The sequence below is a fragment of the Nestor notabilis genome, unplaced genomic scaffold, assembly GCF_000696875.1.
Source record: "Nestor notabilis isolate BGI_N333 unplaced genomic scaffold, ASM69687v1 scaffold1602, whole genome shotgun sequence".
Classification (NCBI taxonomy): Eukaryota; Metazoa; Chordata; class Aves; order Psittaciformes; family Psittacidae; genus Nestor; species Nestor notabilis.
The window spans coordinates 129,462-154,517 of NW_009917830.1; the positions used below are offsets into that span (position 1 = coordinate 129,462).

At 48.9% G+C, this 25,056-nt stretch overlaps 1 protein-coding gene across 1 annotated transcript in view; it reads left to right on the forward strand.

The window, feature by feature from the left end:
* Nucleotides 1–25,056, forward strand: part of LOC104401745 (lipase maturation factor 1-like) — a gene marked incomplete at both ends in the record, with an annotated part of 141,352 nt that overhangs the window by 105,865 nt on the left and 10,431 nt on the right. The window contains 4 exons of the mRNA XM_010009427.1: nt 178–346; nt 3,091–3,244; nt 6,361–6,544; nt 15,818–15,930. Of these exons, the coding sequence (XP_010007729.1) occupies nt 178–346; nt 3,091–3,244; nt 6,361–6,544; nt 15,818–15,930 (620 nt within the window). The remainder of the gene's footprint in view (nt 1–177; nt 347–3,090; nt 3,245–6,360; nt 6,545–15,817; nt 15,931–25,056) is intronic.

Sequence of the window (25,056 nt, forward strand, 5' to 3'; positions counted from 1 at the left end):
ACGTTTGAGCTGGAGCCTGGGCAGGGAGGGAGAGGTTTGCCATCACTGCTGCAGTCATGGAAAAGCAAGCAGAGTATGTGCTAAGGTGCTAAAATCCATCTGGCAGTTCCCTCACCACACTTATCTTTTGTTGTATAAGCTGATGCAACACCCTCTGCTGTCTTCTTTCCTGCGTAGGTGCTTCTGATCATCAGTGGAAACCTGAGTTTCCTCAACTGGCTAACCATGGTGCCCAGCATCGCCTGCTTCGACGACGTCAGCCTGGGGTTCCTCTTCAGCTCCAGGGTGAAAGAGCGCGTGGTGCAGATGCAGAGCAAAGAGGCAGCCAGGGAGCAGCTTCCCCGGGGTGAGTTATTCCCAGAGCAGAGGCATTTTACAAGGGTATGAAGGGACAGAACAAGGGGAAAGGGTTTTAAATTGACAGAGGGGAGATTAGACTGGATGTTAGGAAGGGATTCTTTACTGTGAGGGTGCTGAGGCGCTGGCACAGGGTGCCCAGAGAAGCTGTGTCTGCCCCATCCCTGGCAGTGTTCAAGGCCAGGTTGGACACAGGGGCTTGGAGCAACCTGCTCTAGTGGAAGGTAGCAACCTGCTCTAGTGGTCTAGTCCCTGCCCATGGCAGGGGGTTGGAACTGCTTGAGCTTCAGGACCTTTACAACCCAAATCATGGGGTGCTTCTTGGAACCCAAATCATGGTGTGATTCTGTGATTTAAAGTCAAGTGTGAAACTCCCAGCACAGTTGGAGGTGAGGATTTTATGTTAGAAGTTGGGTGCAGAAGCAGCTCTTACATTTGCTCTTCTCTCTCCACTGTGGCACGGTGGCACTGTGACCCATCTGCCCTCCTATCCTTTGCACCCATGGGTGCTAGGGCTGCACAAATGCCCTGCTTCCCTGGGTAAGTAACAGGACATGAGGTTGGTCTTGTAGAAAGAACGAAATCGATTGCTGATCCATTGTGGGTCCAACAACTCTTTTGCTAACAGGAAAAGAGCCCTGGCTGCTGGGAATATGGTAAAGCAAATAAAGGGGGGGGTGTAACTGGAGGAGGAGGATCACTGTGGCTGGTGTTTCCTCTGAAGGGAGTTTTCAAGCAGCCCTGTTCCAGAAGATCCCCTGCACAAGCAGCACTGGGATATTTTTCATGGGGCTGCATAACAGATGTAGACTTGTGTTTGTAACAGTTTTATAAACCACGTATAAGCAACAAATTGCCTCTCATATCAACAACAATCACAGATGCTCATTCTTAAACACACTAAACATCTGCCAGAGGAATGAAAAATATCAACAAGAGACAGCATCTGTCTCTAGTCCTTTCTCATCCACCAAGAAACATGGGTTATTAACCAGAAGCTTTAGTTCCAGCAAGGCTAATTCAGTTCCATTAAGCTTTCTGTGTCTCCTACCTTACATACTTTGCTGGAAGAAATCTTTACCAGCTTTTCCTCTCCAGTAGCTTTGCTTGAGAGGCTGGGAATGCCTAAAGCTTTCCTCCCAACTCTATTCTTGCATCCAGTCCCAAACAACACTCAAGTTGCACTTTCCCTTCTGGAGGAGAAGCCAAAGGGCGCTCCTTTGTTTTGGCACTTGGTGAGTCACCATGAGGGGGAGGTAGATTCTTTCTCTTGAGGAACTTGCTCCTTTTCTGTGGTGTGCTCCAGAAAACACCTTACTGAGCCAGGGTGCCCAAGCAAGGAGCAGCACTGGTACATGCCACTGCTCTGGAGGGTCGAGGTGTCCCTTCTGGGCTTTTACAAAGGGGTAATCCATAAGTAAAGGGTAAGGTGTCTGTGATGTTGGGTGAATTTGGATTTCTGTGTACTAACAAAGCAAAGGCTGTTGAGTTGGTGCTGGTAGCAAGAGGTCTAAAGGAGCCCTCACCTCAGGGCTACCAGAGCAGAAGACAGGAGGGTACCCAGCCATGCCCCACCTGTGACCTGATTTTACAAAGCTTTGGCCACATCCTTGAGGTGTGCATGTGTGTGTGTGTGTAATTCCTTCTGAGACCTCCAATTCCCATTGCTAGTGCTCTGCTCCTGCCTGCTCAATCCAGATCCCATTAGCTCATGTCCCCAAGTTTTGCTCCATTCTTGCCATGTAGATTATCTGTGACCCCAAGGGCATGGTGGTGACAATCACCACCTGCTGAAGGACGATCATGGCCGTGCACAGTCCATGTCTGTGGCTGTAGCTGCTCTTTAATTACAGGCTAAGAAGTTCAGCCCATCTAAAAGACAAGAAAATGCCCAACAGACTCCTAGAGTTCTCACAGCAGCACAGGGGGCGAGTGGAGGCATCTCAGTGAGCTCCTTCCAAATCACATGTTCTCCAGAAATGTTCTCAGACTAAACAATTATTAATAGCTTCTGAGAGAGGTTCAAATAAACATCCCTCTCCTGCAGAGATAAGGGGGAAGCTACATGCAATTGCTTTGAATCTGATCCTTTGGCTGTTGATGTTAAATAAATCTAAAATGGCCATGAGGGTAGGAACCCCTCCGAGGTCACATCTGCTTATTTGTCTGATTGCAGTCGGTGTCTCCTTAGACTGAAATCCAGCACAGCCCTGTGCTGCTCCTGCAAACCCAACACCAAAGTGCTGGTGGATAGATAAGCAATAGAGACTTTGCAAAAGGAAAATGAGGTTTGAATGAAGGTAGTGAGTGAAAGGCAGGAAAATGCAAGAAATAAGACGGGTGGTGAGAGCCTGGAGCAGCCACGGGGAGCTGGAGTCTCTCCATACACAGCTTAGAAACCAGGAGAGCAATTCTGAGCAAGGTGCAAGTGCCAGCTGTGTTTTTTCCCTGTATAAAAGCACTGTTTAATGTGACATTTTAGACATTTTTCTTTTCAGCCCTTTCTCAGACTATTTAGAGAAAGGCAGATCTCGGGATGATAGCGTATGGCCCTTGGCAAGGTCAGGGTGATTACGGTGGAGTGTTTGTCAGCCCCAGCTTGGGAGCAGCTGTGAGCACCCAGGCAGGGTCCTGGCCATCATGGGGTCCCATTTAGGGGAGCAGGGAGGAGAGCAGAGTCCATTGCTGGCAGTGAAATTACCTTCTTCTGGTCTGCTTTTGTGTCATGAACAGGCTGCTATATCCGCAAAGTGGTGAACGTCTCCTTCGGCCTCCTCATTGCTTATCTCAGCATCCCGGTTGTCCTAAACCTGCTTAACTCCAGACAAGTCATGAACACCTCGTTCAACCCTCTCAGGATAGTGAACACCTATGGAGCTTTTGGAAGGTACATGCATACCGTTTTGCTTTGCTTCTCTCTCCAGGATAGTCCAACAGCCAGCGTGTGTGTGCCTTAAACCTACACAGACATCCTTCCAGTAGCCAGTCGACTTGGAATATCTATTTATGGGAGAGAAAGAGAAAAGGAGCAGGTTTCTTTCCCACTGAATTATCATAGAATCATAGAATAGTTAGGGTTGGAAAGGAACTTAAGATAATCTAGTTCCAACCCCCCTGCCATGAGCAGGGACACCTCACACTAAACTATGTTGCCCAAGGCTCTGTCCAACCTGGCCTTGAACACCTCCAGGGTTGGAGCATTCACAACTTCCTTGGGCAACCTATTCCAGTGCCTCAGCACCCTCACTGTGAAGAACTTCTTCCTTATATCTAACCTAAACTTCCCCTTTTTAAGTTTATTTTCTTTGAGCCACGTTTAGTTAGCTCATTATATTGATGTAACAAATGTAATAGTGGGATGAAAATAGACATAAGAGAATTCAGCCAGTGGATAGTGTTCGCCATCACCAGCCAGCTTTATTTATGGTGAGCTTCTCTTCCCCTGTTCACATTTGCTCTCCCTCATGTAAATATTCACATAAGCTATTGAGTAGCAGGTTTTAGGCCAACAAAAGGAAGTGCTTTTTCCAATGAGTGACTTGGGGAATTCGTTGCTACAGGAAATTGTGGAGACGAAAGTATAAATGGCCTCAAAAAAAGAAGAAGACAGATCGATGGGACAGGCCCAGAAACGGTCTGGCTGCTGCCCTCTGAGACATCTTCCTTGAGTCTTCCAGTGCTTAGAGGGGGGCCTACAAGGAACCTGGAGCGGGGCTTTGGACAAGGGCCTGTGGGGACAGGACAAGGGGAATGGCTTTAACCTGCCAGAGGGGAGATTGAGATGAGCTCTGAGGCAGAAGCTCTTCCCTGTGAGGGTGCTGAGGCGCTGGCACAGGGTGCCCAGAGAAGCTGTGGCTGCCCCATCCCTGGCAGTGTTCAAGGCCAGGCTGGACACAGGGGCTTGGAGCAACCTGCTCTAGTGGAATGTGTCCCTGCCCGGGGCAGGGGGTGGAGCTGGGTGAGTTTTGAGGTCCCTTCCAGACCAAACCATTCCATGATTCTGTGAATCAGGGCTTCATCAGAACAGCTTGCCCCAGTCTTCTGGGGCAAGAACTGGACAACAGGGCCAGTCTTCTCTGCATGGACCTCTGTCTTGGCCACCACCATGGTGGCCATGGAGTGTTCCCCAGAGGTTTGAGCTGAGTGGTGGGATGGCAGCTCGTGGTTAGTGGTCTCTGGACAAGGTCCCAAAGGAGAAGCCAGTAGTAATTAAATAGGATTTCTAAGCAGGTTGGCTGTGGGGAGGACTGGCTGAGCGGGTGGTGAAGGGGAGGAGCAGGTCTCACCCTGAGCACTGGGGATGCTGAGGACACCTTGAAGCCCATCAAATTAATATGATATTTTCACCCATTTTTCAAACAGAAGAAATTTCAGTGGAATGAAAAAACTTAGGAAAAAAAACACGATTACAAATACCATGCTTAATATAGTAAAAATAAGCACTGATTGTGGAAAATGCTGAAGTTTCCTCTTCTTTTGAGAGAGAAGGAGAAATAACCCCTGAACCTCTTTGAAGGCTCGAGTGGTGAAGCTACGGGAGATTGTTTTCTTTGGGTTGTTGTTCTTTTTCTTCTTCAGTCTATGGTTTCTGTTTCAACAGTTACCAGAACCTAAAGAGCATGTGATGAAATGCTGCTGTAATATGTTTGTAATTCCAGCCTATGTAAACCAATAAAAAGAGGATTGCAGCTTATAATGAATATACGATTATGTGAAACTTGACATATTTTGAATCACACAGTAGGAACATACTTTTATTAGTAATTTGGTGTCCCTGATTTACAGTGTGTTTCTAACCATTGGGCAGCTGGCCACAGCTCATAACTCAGCCCAGTGAATAATATGGAACTTGGCTGGAGAATCCAGAAATCTATTAAATGTAGGTAACAATTATAAGCAGAGACGTGCAGCGTTCCTTGGGTTGTAAGCATCTATCACTGGAAGCCATCGGGGGAGAAGGTGGAGGCTGTGTGTTTCCAAACTTTCAGTTTCTTGGGTTGGAGGAGGAAGGACCAAAGTAGTAAAAAATGGAAAGGGTGCTGGGAGCTGGACAGCTTTGATAGGCAGAGTTAGGCAGTTATGTGTTCGTTATGGAAAACAGCTCTCCAGTGTAGGCGAGCGTCACTCGCAGGTCATTGAGAACTTGACGGCGCTGTTTTCACATGAGCTTTCCATGGCCTTCAGTTTGCCATCCTCACAGCTCTACCACCTTGCTGTGCAGAGACAGTCCAACCAGGCCCCAAAGGGAATACCTATGACCTGCCATAAGGCTGAGGGGCTTTTAAACTGAGTTTCTGTACATCAGCTGGGTATGGGGGGCCTTTTTGTTTTCATTTTCTGCTTTGCTTGGCTTGGTTTGTGTTGGCTCACATGTTACCTCCTCCTCCTCTTGCTGAGTAATAGCTCCACGAGACCTGTCTTCCAGCCAGGATGGTGAAATGGTTGGGCACATAGAGACAGCTGTTAATGGTGCCCCAAGACTCAGCTCCTGGGGGGTGCTCCATATGGGGCCAACCACCACCCCAAAGCTCAAGGAGCTGCAGCCAGTTGACCTGGGCTCATGGTGAGCGTGTCCTGCCCTCTGCCATGGCCAAGGTTGGCACTGGGGCTCAGCACCCTGTGGCCAGCAGTGCTGTGGGGAGAGCCAGGCATGCAAAGGGGATGCTGGAGTGGTCTCAGCCAGAAGCTCCTCTGCTGATCCTGCAGATGGAGGTCTCGGGACTAGACCTTCGAGGCAGGATTTCTGTGTGCAGTTGCCTGTGAAACCTCCCTGCCTTGCACTGGCACAACTGCAGTGTGATAGAGGGGAATGTGGGAGGGAATGGAAGCTGAGGTTTTCCCTGTGCATTGCTGCTGGAGAGAGAAAAGGCTGGACACACAGGTTCTCTGTAGCTTGAGCCATCAGGATCCAACCTTACCATGAGGCCGTTGACTTGTGTTGTCACGTTGACTCTCGTTTTACCTGACTTGAGACAAACCCCAATATTATGTTGTATCCCACAGCATTACCAAGGAGAGAACAGAAGTTGTCCTTCAGGGGACATCCAGCCTGGATCCCAATGACCCCGCTGCTGTCTGGGAGGAGTTTGACTTCAAATGCAAGCCTGGGGACTTGAAGAGGAGGCCATGCTTCATCAGCCCCTACCACTACCGCCTGGACTGGCTGATGTGGTTCGCTGCCTTCCAGGTAAGTGCCTTTGGGGCTTCTGAGACTTGGGTGTCCCTTGACCAGGAAGAACTATTTCTATGAATTTACTGTGTACTGGGATGGGTCTGGGAATACTTGAAGCCCCTTCTAAGTTAATTATGTTAAAAAAGAAAGAGGTTGTATTCCTAAAGGGTGTCTGCTAATAGCGTGATGAAACTCTTGGGAAATTTGTGTGAGGCTTTTTAGTTGTTTCTCTGCAATAGTTAAAGTTTCTCTGCAATAAGAAGAGTTAAAGACATTGAGAAAGCCCCTGGATGTGTCAGGGTGGCAGCATCTCCAGCTGCCCGCTCCAACCTGCATCGCCGCTGGGACACCCCTGGGACCTCAGCAGTTGCTTCCACTGCCTACCTGTGGACATAGGGTTCCTCAAAATACTTTCCCCCATGGTATCAGCAAACAGGTGACAGCCATAAATTAAAAAAGGGGGAAACTGGTTAAACTATTTCTTGTATCTCTTTTAGCTTATTCTGCAAAATGTCCTTTGCGTGAGCATGAGAACTTAGACCGGGTTTTGTTTTACAGAACTGGGGCTTACAGAAGAGGTATGAGGCAAACCCATCTCAGATTATCACAGGCTTTTCTCTTTGTTCCTGCATCCTGTATCTTCCTCTTCCTTCACTCCTCTCCCCCTGCCCCAAACTTCCCTGTTTGCTTTCTTTGTGGTATTTTCATTTAGGCGCCGTTTGGATTCCTCAGCGGTGACATAACCATCGCTCTCTGGCCATGGGTTTATATTTACCCCCTTAGTTTTTGTGTGCTGGAATTTCATTTAATCTGCATTAGGTATGCTTATCCCTCAGCAAGACGACAGCAAAGGTTAAAACTCAAGCCAGCAACAGTGCCCAGCATTACATAGAGGTGCAGAAGGGTGAATGGGAGCTCTTGGTTTAAATCTGACAGTATTCGGTAGCGGAAAAGAAATCCAGCAATCCCAAGAGAAGGTTCTTTCTGAGATGAGAGTAAGTCTGTTTGTTTCCAGGGCAGGAATGTCCCGAAGGCTTTAAAATAGAAAGTGATCTCAGGTTTAAAATAAAAGGAGGATGGGGCATAAATACTGATGCATCACAGGCAAGTGGAGGCTGTGATGCTGTTACACGCAGCGCTGTCTCTCTGCAGAGCTGACTCAGGTGCTGAGTGACTGGGATGGACAGGACAGCCTGGGGAGGAGGAGGAGGAAGAGGAAATGGCCTCTTTGCATCTTCCTTATTAGTGCTCAGCTCACTGAAAGGTCCCCCCAAGTGTTTCTGTTCACCTGGGCCCAGGGGCTGCTGGAGCATGTGTCTGATGATGGGTCTGTCCACACCAGCTCATTAGCAGCAATTAGCACTGTGGGTCTCCTGGTGCTGGCAGGAGGAGGGAGCGTGGCTCCTGCTCGGGTGGGTCAATGCTGGGGGTGTGCATCAGCCCTGGAGCTCAGCACTGGCTCCATCGCAGCGTGTGCATCCTGTGTCCACCACAGCACTCTCTCATCCTTTCCTGCCCCTGGGGACCTTCCCATGGCTCCCGGTCCACCCAGGTCTCTGTGAACTAATTCCAGATCCTGCTCAGAGGAGGTATTAACAAAAGATGTGGAAAGGAAGTAAAAAAATACCTTCTGGAAAGTGGGGATGACTCCTGTTGAAAACCTTGGGAAGGCAAGTAGCCAAGGCACGGCAGCAAGCATTTTCAAATCTGGATGTTCAGGCATGTTGATACCTGCTTAAGCATGGAAGGAAATCCCATTCAAAGTGGCCAAACGTTTGTTTGCAAACCGTGAGCAGTGTCTTGGGTGCCAGCTCCTGGCAAAGCTGGCTGTCCTGCCATCGTCCAGGAGAAGTCACTGCTGTTGGGCTGTTGTTTAGACTTGAGTCGCACAGAGCTGCAGAAAGGATGAGAAACCAGAAGCCAAAACCCCAGAAGGAATCTGTGCAGCCAGGCAAGTTTCACAAACCCCACACAGCAGTTTACAGAGTCCATAAAACCGCGTTACTTCAGCCTCTGGATTAGTGGAATTTGGGTTTAGAAGTTCTGGATTTTTTCTGCACCACGGCTCGCCGTCTGCCCCATCACTTCCTGAGCAGGCGGCCGCGGGGCTGGTTCTGCACTTCCTTGGCAGTGGCCAGGTCAGGAGCTGACATCTCCAGCTTTGACAGGCTGCAGAAAAGCTGGGCACTTGGGGGAAAGATATTTACCATCCCTTTGTGCTGCTCGTGACAGGTTCCTCTTTGCACCTCATCACCACTTGACATACGACGCCTTCCTCTGCTCCGGGTTTCCTGCAAAACGTTCCACCTTGGCTGTAGCTGCAGGATTCCCTTTGAAGAGCTGGAGCTCAGGAGGGCCAGGCCCTTGGCACGGAGCAGCCACGGCGCTGCTCCACCTCTGGATTGCAATTATTAGTTGACTGCTTCTTAATTACCATTCCAGTAGTGCCATAATTACACGTCATGTAACACGGCATTATTTTCCAGGAAACAATTTTCCTTATGTTAATTTTATTATCTAAATATAATATGCCTTTTCACTTGTTTCCTAAATCCCCTCTTTGTTTCCTATGTCTCGACATCCCGAGGGTGCTGTAGCTCTGAATTGAAGCCCTTCATTTAGTTCTGGCAGGGACAGAACCCATCCAGAAACATGTCTGTGTTGCTTCTTCCCGTCTGTAGAAGAGGAAGAACTCCCACAACCCGGCAGCAGTGTGTGGAAATCTGTGTGGCCCTTTTCAGTTGTTTCCCAGCAGCCGCCTCAGATGGGATCCCTTTGCTCCATCACCCAGCTGATAAGCTGGACTCCTCTGTGCAGAGCTGATCAGGGTGCTCTCAACAGAAGTAATGTCTATCGGTCAGAAGCTGATGTTCAGGTGCTTGCTGAGGTTGGTTGCTCCGGACCAGTGACTTCCATCGAAGGAGTTTAAATTAAGGTCTAATTCCACCTAATGCACACTTAATGAATACTATTGCTGGTGCAGGTCCAGAGAAGGGCAACAAAGCTGGTGAAGGTCTGAGCAGACACAGAGAGGTGAATGGTGATGCCCACGGGCTTCATGAAAGCCTCTTGGGCTGAGTGTGCATCTTGAGATGAGCACAGTGTGAAAGGGCAAACATGGTACCACAACAGGCAATGTCTGTCCTCCAGCTGCTGATGGCAGCACTCCTGTAATTACTTGACTTCTCATTTCTGGTGGGCATTTGTGGGAGCCCAGCCATCACAGCCCAGAACTGAGCTACGCTGTGCTGCTGGCACAAGAAGTGTTACAACTTTTGGCAGGCTGCGGGTGGATTCAGCATCTTTAATAAACAGCAGCCAGAAAACAAAATACTGCTCATAGTTTTGGGGCTTCACGTTGGTCACTTTTCCTGGTAGTGGGATGGCTTGGAGTTTACAAAATCCAGTTGTTTATCCTACCACAGATTTGTTCCTCACCAGTGGGCAGCAGTGGAAAGCCGTCAGTGCCTTGAATAAAGGAAAATCAAAGGGAAGGCTTTTCCCTTTCTTACTGTGGCATGAAGGTTATGTATTCTGTTAGGGGACTACATCTCACCAACGTGAAGACACATTCTTGGTGCTTACCAAGTAGCTCAGAAAATAACAAAGCTAATGCCATCTTCATATCGTGTTTTAAAGCCCGGGGTCTTGTTGCATTGTACCTTGAAGCTGCTCCAAAGGTCTCTGCGTATCAGGACTGGCACAGAAGCTGCTTAGACAAGTGTCCCCGGTCACTGTGTCCTACACAAACCATCAGCAAACCCACCACCAAGCAGCGTTTGAGATGCACTGAGAAGCAACGTGTGTTTTCTAGATACAACGTGTAAGTAAGTTGATTTATAAACTTCAGCTGCCTCCCTAAGAGAAGAGAGAAACTTCAGCAGCGGGATTGGTGCTCTGAGGATCTCCCCTGGTTGGTAACGGGGTGTTGTGATGGAGACTTCACGTTACCACACGCAAACTGGAAGAGCTGAGAAAAAGTACCCCTGTTTGTAGAGAAGGCACATGAATACTTTTGGAAAATGCTTTGTTCAAGCCTCTGTTATCTTGGTCTTCCATCCAGAAGGTGCTTACAGGCAGCAGAATGGAGGAGGAGGTGTGCGTAACGTAATGAAACCTAAACCTCCTGCGCAGTGTACTAAGCTCAGCCTTTTACATTTCCTTTCTTCCCCCTTCTAAAAATACAGGCCTCAGTGCACTTCCACTTTCCATTGCAGCATTCATCCAGTTTGGTCCACGTTCAGCGTGGAAGGGTTTGATTTTCTTCTTTTAACCATCATTAGTTGTCTCCCTGTGAATATGAATCATTCCAAACCCCCAGGCTGCATTTGGACAGCCTGCAGGCTGGATCACGGGCTCACCTTTAAGAGTCATATTGTGATGGAAGTGCCCAGAAACCCAAATAAGACCGATAGCCTATCGTGCCACGGGCTGTATAAATACAGTGAGACCTTGTCTATGCAGGGAATGATTCTTGTCTACAGTGGCTATTGTATCTCCCTGTCTAGACTCTATTCTGGAACAAAGTGACTTTTCTTTCCAAAGCAGAGGTGATACGGGAGCTATGCCAGGTGTGTGATTTCCCTGCATAGGCAAGATCTAAGAGCCAGTTCCCAAAGTCTTGCTTCCTTCTCTCATACAGCCTTTTATTCCTCAGCCCGGGCCTGCTGTGCTCTCACTGCACCCGTTGCCTCCGGGGACCTGCTGCTTTCCCAGGCATTTCCAATAGGACAAGCTAAGAGATGGCTTTTAGTGAGGCTTGGGAAACTGCCCCTGCTGAAATACTATACGTTGAGCCAGACCTGCAGGGAAACAGCTTTCGTCTTTGGGAAACTAATAGAAAGAAGGGGATGTGATTATTGGGGATAATAAGAAGGGATGCAACCTGGTGTAGCCTTTGACCTTCCTTGGTTAAGTCACTCGGGCAGCAGGATGGTAACAAACAGCCGTGAGCTGGAGTATTGTAAGAAAGCAAAGGGATGCATTAGTTATACCCTCTTTTCTGTGGGACGTGGGTTATTTCTCCAGCTGAGAGCTTACATTCCCTAAACAGCAATAGCTGAAGGTGCTTAACTACAGCAGTGTAAGCAGCAATGGGAATATTGGGTGAAAATATCCCGGATGGGGGTGTTAAGGTTTTCCATCCCGCGGTGGGCAGGCTGTGATGCAAAACGCTCCCGTGACACAGCACGGGAAACATAAACCTCCCCTTCCCCTCTGTCATCCACCCTCACACACCGACGCCGAGGTGAAACGGTGCAGGGCTCCCAACCATGTGAAATAATAATGCTGGGCTCCCGTGCCAAGTTTCCAGCTGTTTCCACATGTGCATCTCATACTTCCCTCCTCCCGTGCGCCTGTGCCAGGACCGAGATTCAATAAAATGCCACACTAATCCACAGTCCTTTTTCATTAAATGACCAATTAAAGCTAAAGGAAAAGGGTTCTTATTATTATTATTTCAGTTGGGAACATGTTCCCTGTAGCGCCGGGTGGGTTTTATATGGATTTTTGGTGATGATTATGTTCTCTTCTACTTTGTTATCTCTGCAGTGCTGTCGCTGCTGCGGCTGCTTTGCCACAGCTCCTCGCTGCTGCCTGACTTAGCAGTGATTGAGGTTTAAACTGTGTAAAGTTATTAAATGCTTCTGTATAGAAGTTAATGTATTCAAGGTGAGAATGTGCTTATACACTGGTAAAGTGTCAGAGAATATCAACAGCTCAGGAGAAGTCTGAGGGCAGAGTGGCTGCTGGGATGCTCAGCCCCTCGTGCTGGCCTATGTGTGGGTAAGGAGGAGGAAATCTCCATCCCAAAGCAGCATTGGCAGCGAGACTGGCACAGAAAGCCTGTCAGGAAATAAAAGCTCGTGGGGTTTTGTCCTCTTGTTAAGTCCACTGTGTTATACTTAAAGCCTGATTTTTGGGGGTCTCAAGTGCTGGTACCAGTTGTAAGGAGAGTTGAAGATGATCTGGTTTGCTGGAGGACAGTGCCTGTAGCATTACTGGGAGTCTGCATGGGCTGTCTCTGAACATGGAAAGGCTTTGGCTTGGTGATAAAGGTCCTTTCTCAGGTATTTTCATTGGGTTGATGATGAGGCTTTTGTGTGTTTAGGTTCCTTAGTTGCTTTCTGTGCTGAAACAGAAAGAAAACTCTTGTAAGATAAAGGAGGGAGGCATGTCCTTCGTTTTGAGGGTGCCCCAGGGATGCTCTGCTCAGGGTCAGATAGTGACTTGTGCAGCTCGTGTTTTGGAGGGCAGGAGGTATGTGTTGGAGCCTTGGTCCGTGCCTGTGTCTTGATAGAGCAGCCTGGGGACCCGTGTTGCTGGTGCAGGGTCAGTCCCAGCTGCTTCTCTTTGTGCTCCATAAAGATCCCAAACCTCAAGATGAACCTGATACACACGTGTCTGCCCATCTTAAAGCAATGGGGGCATCTATCCTGGCTGCTAATGCTATTGTTGTTATTATTGTTGTTATTGTTATTAATAATCCACTGGCTGATTCAGGCTCTGACTCTCCTGTTTTGCACACTCAGAGTTGGCAGAAGCTCAGTACCAGGCAAATCCCTCCCATCCCGACCATCACCACACTGCGGACAGTGTTTGCATCCTGGGTCCCACTGGATCCACAGACAGAGAGAGGAACCATCACTCTGTGGTGTGATGCTTCCCTGGACACAGCCCAGATCTCCTGGACTCTTTTTTCTCCTCCCTTTGCCACCATATCACTTTACAGAGTGATGAGTTAACCAGCGCGGTCGCTACTCCTCCGAGCATCGCTGGTGTGCGGTATCTAAGCCTTGGTGCTGGGGGGAGTGCGGGGGGGCTGCTCCGGGTGGAAATTTCTCACCACAGACTTTGCTGGGGCCAGACATGTTGTAAACTTTACAAGAAAAACACTTAACAAACCAGAAGTCCAACTCTGGTGCGCATGGAGCTGCTAATTAATGATTTGGAGACTGTGCGAGCCAGGGAGCCAGTCCCACCACTACAGACCCTCCTGGGTTTGAATCAGGCTTTGAAGATTTGGGGTCCTCCGTAAAGCTCTAGCTCTGGGAGTCTGGTGATTTCTCTTTCTGTTCTTCTGCTTCTCCCGAACTTGCACACAGGAACCCTCACACCTCCCAGACCCTCCTAGAAATAGAGCTTAAAATCATACAGAGCACTTTAAAGAGGGATGTCGAGGGAGGCACTGGATGCTGAAGATCTGACTTGGGATATTTGATCACCCGCAGCTGCTGCTGCACCTCTCGGGAGGTCCTCACTCACAACCAAGGACTCTTCAGGTCCCAGCACCCTCCCAAAGCCTGACCTGAAATGAGCATCTCGGGCATCATGGAGCTTTCGGGGGACACAGAGTCCCTCAGCACGGGTGGGAGTCTCAGTGTGAGCTGCCCCATGATGACATGACCAGGTCCTTGGCAAGGATGGCGCTGGCTTTTCCTGCAGCCCTGCCAGGTTTGCAAGGTTTGTGTTTAACATCTCATGTGATGCCAAGCTCCTGGCTCCAGGACTCACCATGTTTTCCCTCCTGGATCAATGTGTTGGGGCAGGGACTGAGGTTGCCCGGTCCCTCCTTGAAAGCCACCACCACCTTTGTGCCAGGAGGTGGGAAACAGGGTGGCATGAGATGTTGGTGGACAGAGGGGTGCACTAGAGGGTAAATGGTGCTTTAGGGTGGACAGAACAGGTACGGGGTGACTGCAGCACCCATCCGTGTTGGTGCTGGAATGAGCCACACAGTGAGGCAGGATGGAAGCAGGCAGAAGGGGAGAGAAATCTTCTTTGCAACCTTGTTGTCTTAAATAACTGTGGTTTTCCTCTAAATTGTGATGAGCACAGGTCAGGAACCCTGTGAGGCAGAGCTGCCGCTTGATGCGCCTTCCACCAGCGTTTGATGTTCTCCATCTCTGCTTTTTCTCTCCTCTGCTTCCCTTAGCAACGGGAATAACAAACTTTGCCATTAGAGAAGCTTTGCAGAGTAACTTTGCCTTCGTGCTCTGCCTTAGTCACAGTCCTGCAGGTACAGCTGCTGGGTTTCGCTTTCCCACAGTGTCCCCTACTGCTTGCATTCAAAAATCCATTTACGTACCCATGAGAAAAGGAGGAAAATAGAATCATAATGGAAGTACAAGGCACAGAAAGTCACCAGAAGGGGAAATGCTTCTTTGGAGCCTCAGCAAGAGCATGAGATGCATGGATTCCTGCAGGGAGGGAAGTGCAGAGTCAGGTTCTGCTGCTGCAGCTCCCAAGAGCCGAGTTGCTTCCATTCAGTGGCTGCGTGGTGAAGGGGAAGGCACAGGCATGGGGTGTCAGGAGGACAGAGAGATGCAAGGAAATAAAGGGGAGAGAGGAACTGGGAAGAGAGAAGTCACTTTCTTCTGTTTTCTCTTCGATAACACAACATGGAAAGCAACCTCGTTAAAGCAATGGATGGATTGGCATTTTGAAATGTGCCATTGCTGTCCTCTGTGGGGCTTGCTGCTGGAAGAAATTATCTGAAACAAGTATTTGGGGTGCAGAACTGGCAAGAATGCTCCAACTGTGTTAGAGATATGTGAAGTCAAAAAGAGATTTGTGATTCAAGGTGTAGGAGGAGCCACAGTCAATGGGTATTAGGGAGAACCAGGGGTGGTGGGTGCCCCTCGCTGAGGGAGGGGCTGCGTGTGTGCTGTACGTGTCCTGCACCAGCGATGCTCTGTGTTTTCCTGGCAGTGGCAGTTGTAGGCTTCTCCTTGGCACAGGAATGATGCAGGGGGGCAGAAACACCTGGAGCAGAGGTCTCTGTTTGGGCTGGGTGAGAGTGAAGATGAATCCCCGACCATCATCTAGTCTCTGTCATGAGCAGAGCTGTGGCCACTGGCCATGGGCACACTCTTTGGTGCCTCAGCTGCGATGTGAATTCCTTTAGGGATGCTTGGAGGATGCAGGATGCTGCTTTGCAGCCTGGGGAGACTGGAAAGGTACGTGTAGCCGTCCCAGCTCAGCTAACGAACAACGCTTTCAACCTTTGTGACTTGCACACCCTCGGTTGTGTCCGTACCCTTGGGAATGATTTCCATATGAGACAAGCTCAATGAAGCTCTCCCTGCTCCCTGCAGATGCCAGAGGGTCTCAGTCTGGACTTCAGGGTGTTGGATCCCGCGGGATCTGTTCCCTGCAACACACTGTTTGCTACCTGAATCAGTTATAATCTCTACCCAGAGACCACACAGAATTCTTTAGTACTAATAACACAACACAAGCAGCCCAGCAGCACCTGACATTTCTATTTCTTATTCTTTCCCCAAGACCTATGAGCAGAATGAATGGATCATCCACTTGGCTGGGAAGCTGCTGGCTCAGGAAGAGGAGGCCTTGTCCTTGATGGCAACGAACCCCTTTGCAGGCAGAGCACCTCCACGGTAAGCTTTGAGTTTCATCAAGGACCTGGAAGTACCTGGACTCAGTGATGTTCCTGTCTTGGCTGTGCACACATGGTTTCGGTTGATAGATTGGGGTCTGTACTTGGTGGTACCCAGATGATCTTTAAATAGTGGGGTTTATATGAGGACACCATGAAGAGCTGGTGCTCTCAGCACCTTAATGCTTTCCCAGTTGGGACACAAGGACCATGGCTGAGCCCGTTCCAAAGCAGGTCTGTGAAGGGCTCAGCGTTGCTTCTCTTGGACAGGAATCATGACCACTGAAGTGGTTTCCTGCCCAAAGGCCTTAGATTTTTTGCCATGATCACTCTGTGAGCCCCAGTTCTACCGGCCTACGGAGGTATTTCAAAGACAAAGCAGAAGAAATGATTGTTTTCGTGGACACTTGTCTTGGAAGTGTTTGTGTTTTGAGAGAGGAGACAAAGCAAACACCAGCAAGTGAAAGGCACAGATGAAAAACTAAACATTTTTAACAAAAGGAGATTTCTCACAAAAGTCTCTGTTTTGTTGATGAAGTTATTTTTAGCTGAGAAAACATTTTAAGGGAATTTTGGATCAACTCAAGTAATACCAGGCTCTTGCTAATATTTTCCATTTGAGGCTCTTAGGATGCACTGCAAACAAGGAGGCAGGTTCGCAGCACTATGTGAAATGAACTTCCTCTTGAACCCTGCTGATGTTTTTCAGCTTCAGCACAGTGCATCCCCCAGACCTGCTGAGGAGAGACTCCTTTTCCAGCTAAGGCACTAAGTACTTCCACCTTTTACCAAGGCACTTCCTCTGACATGGTTTATGTACAACCTGTATTGTGTTGGCTCCGTCTCAGGCGGTTTTATCACCTGAGTCTCACCCATCTTCCCTCACATCCTCAAGGTTCAGTGCCAAAAATTCACTGACATTCGCTGCAGGGTGTTCTTTGCATTGATTTCTTTTATTAACAATAATAATAACTACAAGAAGGATGAGTGTTGGCTGACTCCAGGGCTTTTAAGCAGGACCTGGGACCTTTAGCCACTAAGTCACCAGTTTGAATTAGGTGTCCCCTGGTGCCAGCGGCCAGAAGCCAGGACCATCTGGTGGCTGCTGGCAATAAACAGCTCTTGTGGTTCATGGAGCGACAGAAGCATTTGATAATCCCAGGCCTGTTTATTATCACGTGTCCCCCAGTGCCATAAATGTTGCTGTTGGTATTCATCATGTCTGAGGCTGAAAATAAGCCCTCGTAATAGATTGAAAATCAGTAAATGTATCTCACATCTTGCCTTACAAGACTTCACCATAGACAGGCTGCATCTCCACTGTGCTTTCTGGCATCACTGATGTTAATTAAAAGGAAAATAAAGTAGTTGAACACAAGAACTCATTTTAAAATGAAAATAATGACGTGGGATGTGGCTGGGATAACACTGCATTGCTCCAGGTGGGAAATAGGGGGGTTTATTGTAGTCTCTAACAGGTGAGGAAATGAAACGTTCAGGATTTTAAAGCAAATCTTTATCTGAGTTAGTTTTTATAGGATAAGGATTGCAGAGCATTCAGGGGAACACAGGCTGGTCCAGTGAGTAATTACACAGCAGCGTGGATGCTGTTGAACACACGGAGCTGTAGGTTTTGTGGAACAGGGTCTTGATTCATGCGTTACCCTGGTTTAAGCAAAGCCCAGCCTCTGTTTTCACTCCTTAGCAGCTAGTTTATAGGAGGAAAAGATCAGGATCCAGCGCTGGGTTTATGTGGCAGCTGCCTTCGCTCTGGCATTAACTTTGCTTTCGAAGTTTTTCATGGGTCTGGGGTATTTTTGGGTGGTGTAAAATAAAAATAACAATTTACAAATGTTTGTTTGGGCTCAGGCCAACATCCAGCACCTCTTTTCACTCCACATCCCAGGTTGTGGCTCATGTTTCAGGCTTTGACCAGCCAAATCCCAACACCTGAGACATTGGCGCCATCAGGATTGCACCCAAGTGGGAAGGTGAGGGCTGGGAACACAGAGGGTGCTCAACATGCCCTGTGCTGGGGTCTGGGTTGGATCCTGCACTGGGATCTCCCATCAGTCACCAATTTCTGTTGCTATTTGCATTTATTGATCATTCCTTGTCTGTGTTATGTGACCATTTGCCTTCTTTTTTCCCTGTTTTTGTGCCTCACCCCAGTTCTTCCAGGTTTAGGTGAATAGAATTCGATTAATAGAATTCAATTAATAGAATAATTAGATCTTAGGCAGAAGCTCTTCCCTGGGAGGGTGCTGAGGCGCTGGCAGAGGGTGCCCAGAGAAGCTGTGGCTGCCCCATCCCTGGCAGTGTTCAAGGGCAGGTTGGACACAGGGGCTTGGAGCAACCTGCTCTAGTGGAAGGTGTCCCTGCCCGTGGCAGGGGATTGGAGCTGGATGAGCTTTAACATCCCTTCCAACCCAAACCAGGCTGGGATTCTGCTTCTCTGATTGTGCCCACCGCAGCTCAGCTCCCTTCAGTAGCTGGGTTGAAAAAAAGCCTAATTTTCCTGCCATATTCCACCCCCCTTCACTCAAAAGGGAATTTTGAGACTTAATTATTTTCATTCCCTGCTAGACTAAATAATTAGGGGAAGGGACTGTTTTCCATAAGAACATTACACTCCATACTCCACGGAGTTTATTCTGTTAATGGAAACTCTACACCTTCAATAGCCAAGGGACTTTCAGAATGAGTTAATGCCTTCAAAATGAAATTTCGGAGACCAAAGTTTGTAGGTTTCTTTACAACTCTAGAAATTATAGTATTTTTTCAAGTGTGATAAACTTAAAATGAGAAACAGGTGACTGATTAAAAATGAGGGTATTGTTGAGCATTCAGCCTAGCTGAGTGTGAAGCTTTACTTCAAGCACGGTGATGTTTGTGGAATGTGGATTTACCAAATACGCTTGGGCAGCGGATAGTTCATAAAACACCAGCCCTCATAAATCTGAACGGTAGGGCTTTGGCTGAGAAATTCATAAGTGTTTAACACACCGTCATGGAAACAGACTGCAACAATAAAAGAAAACAAAAGTCAGGGGGTTGCCTGCAGGAGGAGGTAAAAAAGAAGCCCAGTTTGTTATTTTTGACCTGAAGTGTTTGGTGTCTCTGATATTAAATCACGTTCACTTAAGGACTTTTATTCCAATTATAGTAGCACTTTGTTGAGAAAGGCCCCAACATGGATCTGAAGACCTGGATTTGTAGTGGTGGTGTTATTTATGGAGGCAGCACTTCCCATTTGATGCTACCTGGCTGCAGGAACACAGGAAGAATATAGTGTTTGTTTGGTGTCCTTTATTCATTTGATTGCCCGTTTATTGCCCCTCTGTGTCACAGCTGCTGGGCTTTATACCTGATTTTCAGGCCATGTAAGTCACTATGGACCCTGGCAGAAGGTGTAGGGGCTTTCCTGTGGGAGCTGTGGAGACACAGCCCAAGCCGTGGGGAGGGCTTTGCATTTTCACAGGGTAGAAGCCTTGAACACCCAAAAGTGTAAAGGTATTTCTGAGCAGTTGTAGCAGGCAGGGAGTATGGGATTGTTGGAAGATACGGGCATCACGGGGATGGAGGTGGAAGTGGCATTTCTGTTGTGCAAGGTCTCTCCCAGAATGTCTTTAGAGGAGACAAGTGGCCCTCACACGCATAGGATGCCCCACAGGGATGTGAGTCCTTCAAGGATTGAACTTTGGTTTTGCTGAATCCCAAGTGGCTCCTCTCACCCTGTGGCACTTCAGACAAGTCTCCCTCCAAGTCCAAATGTGAGCAATGAACCTGTCCTGGGAGGTGACAGGATCCTCAGAGATGGAAAAATAGTAACATGTTCTTTTGGCTTTCTCAGTGGGTTTTGCCATGGTGAAATGTTTTATTGCACTTTGCTTCTCCTTTCTCTATATACTATAATTCAAAAGAAAATCTTTAATTTATCATCAACATTATAACATCTGATATTATCAGAATGAAACGATTCCACTGTCCTGAGTGAAAGTTTAAAGGATTTTCTTTTGGGTGAAAACAACCTCAGTGTTTCAGCCTTCTCAGGGATGGCAGAACTCATCTACAGCTACCTGAAAGGAGGATGAAGCCAGGAGGTGGCAGGTCTCTTCTCCCAGGTAATAAGTGATAGGACAAGAGGTAGCAGGCTCAAGCTGAGTGAGGGGAAGTTAAGACTGTCCTGTGGCTGTGGGAGCATCTTCTTTGGCAAGGGCAGCTCCTGCGTTGGCTCCATTGGGAGCATCAGCTGCATCCCCATCACACCTGGTTTGAGTGAAACTAAGGTTTGCTCTGCCCTCGGTGTAGACCCAGCCTCCAGCCTCCCTTCCTGACCTGCCCATGGGGGAAAACCCCACTTTACTGTCTCCCAAGAGGAGAAACTGCCCGTGGGGTGCTCTGGCTCTGCAGGCCCAGACCTCGCAGGAGCCTTGGAGAAAGAGAACTCAGCAGCAGTGAAAAACAACCCATAAAACTGCCCTTATTCTGCAAACTTGGGCCAAGATGAATTTATGATCCCTCCTCCTAAGAGGGCTCGAAGAAGCAAGAAAGCTGATGATGGAGGCTCTGTTGCTGTAATGAATCTGTACTTTCCACTGCCCCTTGCTCCCTGATTTACAATGGAGTGAGGAACCTCAAAAGCAACAAAAAAACCCCTCCAAATGGAAGAGCCGCCCCATGTTTTGGTTTCTTTCTTCCCTCTCCCAGCCCTTGGCCTGTCAGGCCATTAATTCTAACAGAAACCACGGGCTCTGGTTTTTTCCCTCGAAGCCCTCAGCTGTTGCATGGAGACAGCTGCACCCTCTGGAACTAATTACAGCTGTCTGGGAGATTTAGCCCTGCGTCCCACCAACTCCAGTCTTGCTGCTAATTTCTAACACGTCCAGTTGGAAGATGTCATAAGAGGCTGATATATGATCGAATGTTAAAAGTGCTGCGGTGCAGCTGCTACCGGGCATCTGGGGGGATGGAGATACTGATGTGAAAAAGAAGGCTTTTTATTTTTAGCCTTTCTGCCCTCCCAGAGGCAGTGGTGGTGATGCCCGATGTGGGTGGTGATGGAGAGAGGGTGCTTGTCCAGAAGGGTGGTTGCAGGCGGGTCCTGGCATCCCGTGCAGGGCGGTGGGATCTTCTGTGCTTCTGTCCTCCCTCTTCCAGCTATCCACGGAGGGATCAGCACCATCGCTCTGCCAGCGCTTCCACTGGGCTCAGAAGAAGCTCCCAAAGGGGCCTCTCTGTCCCTTGTCCTGTTGTAGTCACAGCAGAGAAGGGTTTCTATCTCCTGGAGGAGAAATGTCTTGACTTGCTTTATTTGACTGTGTCTTGATTCTGGGCACAGGGTGCCCAGAGAAGCTGTGGCTGGCCCATCCCTGGCAGTGTTCAAGGGCAGGTTGGACACAGGGGCTTGGAGCAACCTGCTCTAGTGGAAGGTGTCCCTGCCTGTGGCAGGAGTTGGAGCTGGAGGAGCTTTACGGTCCCTTCCAACACAAACCACTCTGGGATTCTAGGATTGATTCTTTCTTCTCAAATGATTATTCAGCCCTTGTGTGTTTCCTCAGGGATTTAACCTGGTTCAGCCTAACTCTTCCCCTGAGCTGTTCCCTGCCTGGCTGTGGGAGCTGGTTCTGGTGCTTCCCGGGGAGCCAGGAGGAGCTGCCGGTTGTGTTTGCTCCATAAATCCTGTGAAACTGCTTGAAGCCGGGATTGTCCTTCCTGACCTTTCTGTCTGTCTCCTCTGAAACGTGAGTCTTGCCCATCCTTCTCCTAGTATGAGTGACCCATGTGGCATTAGGCTCCTTTTAATGCAGATAAAGCCAGATAACTTCTTCATGACCTTCTTGAGGATGTTCCCATGTCTGCAGACAGCAAGTTCATGCGTGCTGGCAGTCTTCTGCATCAGAGGGAGCTCAGAGACCTCTGGATCCCTTCCACCAGCCAGAAGGTCTTTGTGTGAGCCCCAAAGTTGCACAAAACACAAGCAATTGCTGATAAGGTGAGCTGTAGCTTGTAGTGGTTCCTTGGTCTGCAGGTGACTGTGAGTGTGAGCATCTCACCTGAGTTACAAGCTGTCCAGGACTCCAAGTGATGCTTGTAAACTCTGTGAGCCCTGAAATGAGAGGCTCTGGTGAGTATTAAACTCTGCAGCTTTTACAGACTGGAGTCTTGCAAGGAAAGGTTCCAGGTTTTCCATGTTTCTCCCACTAACCGTGGGGTGGACAGAGAGGATGGATAGTGCAGGGTCTGGATGCTGCTGTCGTATTCTGATGCTCAGAGTTATTTCTACTGCAGTTTCTCCACACTTTGGTTGCTGTAGCTGTGTGAAGGCTCTTTGGTACCTCTGTTTCCCAGAAACCTTAGGTCTTGTGTCCTGGATCCCAGAGATGTGCTGGCAGTGCAGGAGTCCTGGGCTTGTGGTGTTCCAGAGCTATCAGCTCATCACTGGGTGAGTGGTCCAGCTCCTGGAAGAGTTTCACATGGAGTTTACAACCTTCACAGCCCACAGAGCTGTGCAGGTTCCTTCTCCATGGATCTTGTCATCCTGATGTGGACTGTGCATCCCAGCACACCAGCTCATGGCTCAGACGGAGCGCGCTGGGGGAAGCAGAGTGACTGTGGTTGGGACAAGTCTGTGGCTGAATTTAGAGGTTAGGGGCTTGGGGGGACTCTTCAGATTCTTTTTTAGGCTCCGAACAGAAGAGTTCGAAATGTAGTCGGATAGAAAGGCAAACTTCATGCCACAAAAATGCATCTTCAGTTGCATGTGGTCTCTTTAATGCTCACACAGTTCTAGTTTTACATGTCAACCCCTTTGATAGTGAGCATTTTAATAGACAGAGAACATATGGGAAAAATCATACCAAATCAGATGATAAGTATTATTTTATGTGGGCAAAGCCTGCTCGAAAGGGACAAGGAAATTTTCATTCCAGAGGGGTTATAGGACAGTCCTTGAGATTGGGGAGAAGGTGTTTGTGTGTCTGGTGCAGAGACCTGGCATCTCCTGAGGTCACCTGGGTCTCCTCAGGTAGGTCAACTACTCTCTTGTGCTCTGCATCCCCCTCTAGAAGATGGGAATTCTGTCTGATGGGGTTTGCAGATAGCTCCTTCTGCATGGGGCATCCGTTACCCCCATGTCATGGGTGTGTGTGGAGATGGGTCCAGCTTAGTAGATGCTCTGCAGTTGCTTAGTGAATTAAAACCCCAAAATCCCCAGTGTGGGAGGTAGAGGGAGGCTTCGCGCAGGAGAGGGACTGACATAAAACCAGTTAATGAAGCTTTCTGGGGAGGGGGATGTGGTGTTCTGAATTCAAGAAAGCAAGGAAGCAGCTTGGAAGTCTCCAGCTATCCCAGGCAGGAGCCCGCAGGCAACCCAGGCACACGGGAATGTTGCTGCTCTGTAATGTCTAATTATTAACAGGAAATTTTGTGCTCCTGTGAAGTAAACACTGTGGGAGCAACACTTCAGCCCCCTTTTGACTTTGAGCAGCCTCAGCAAAGAGGAGGGAGAGAAGGTGCAGAAGCAGCCCTGGCTATAATGAAGCCAGCAGCTGCAGGGCAGCATTTATAGTGATGAGATGCAGGTTTGTGCACCCGAGCCCCGCCAGGGCTAAGGCATCATCTCTTCCTTTTCCCATTGACCTTCCTGTACTTGGGGGCTGGTATCCTGCCTCCCTGCAGCTCCTATCAGCAGGCAGGAAGAGGGAATGCTGGGGTGGCCCAGGAGGCTCTGCTGTGGTGCAGTATGGAAGTGGGGGACATCTCCACCCCACTCTTCCCTCAGCACCCAGCCTTAACCCATTGTTTAAATCAGAGCTGCCCCCATGCAGCTCCAAATGCTTCCATCTGGGCTTCCTTGGATCCCCCCTTTATCCTCAGCAGAGGGGGAAACATGGGGATATTTCTCCTGCTTACATTCCAGCCAGGAGACAATCAGAAAACAGATTTACTGTGGGTTGCTGCAAGGCAGCAGCAAGTGCTGGGCATGAGGAACAGCTCCGTGTTCATGTGCTGTGTCAGGAGAATCACTCCTGCATCTCCCATCTGGGTACCAGCAAGATCTAAATGGAGATGTCGAGATGTGATGATGACAGCAGACCTTTTAATCTGTTGTCTCCAATCTCCCATGCTTCCCATTGGAGTGGCAGCATTCCGAAGGTGAGCACTAATGGCAAATATGCAGGAGCCATCCCTAATTATTTTAGCAGTAGGAAGGAACTTTATGGCTGCCCAAGGTGCAGCGAGCAGCTGCGGGAGTGCCGTGCCCTGCTCAGTAGCAGGGTTTGTATTTTAGTAGTGAAGCAAAGCAGGTTTAAATGAGCATTGACATGACTTTGACATTTTTATTTTGTGGCTTATTTTATGAACTTAGCCAGCAAAGGCAGCGATGCACTCTGCAAACAGGGACCACATCGCTGGAGGACCGGGGTGTTACTCCTTCTCTTGTCAGCATGCCCTACATCAAGCGGGACCAAACGGAGCAGCACGGTCAGGCTCCGAATGTGTTTGGCGACACTGATGAATGCTTCTTTCTGCACTGTTTGCAAAGCTCCTTTTCTGGCAGCTCCCAGGGCAGCCAGAAAACAGATGCGCTCGTAGCCCTGCTAATAAGCTGTGGAGCAGAAGGAGCAGCCACAGGCTGGGGCTGAGGGATGCTGGGGCTGGAGTCGAGCTCTATACCTAGAAATGTCCCGGGCAGAAACGCTTCATAGTTGCTCTCAGAAAACAATTTTCCTGCTGTTGTTCTTTCAAACTTGGTTGTAGAGAGGTGTATGGAGCTTGGAGTGCACAGGGGGGTCTTAAAGCTCCTCTATCTGCTGCATCATTATTCAATTGCATCCCTGTGAGGGTGCTGAGGCTCAGGGTACCCAGAGAAGCTGTGGCTGCCCCATCCCTGGCAGTGTTCAAGGCCAGGTTGGACACAGGGGCTTGGAGCAACCTGCTCTAGTGGAAGGTGTCCCTGCCCGTGGCAGGGGTCGGAGCTGGATGAGCTTTAAGGTCCTTTCCCACTCAAACTAGTCTGTGATTCTAAGATGAGCCCAGGAGCTCCCCAATGCAACAGGGATGGCCACATTGCTGCTTCTGGATGCAGGCATCCCAAGGATGGATGGATGGAGCACTAGGATGC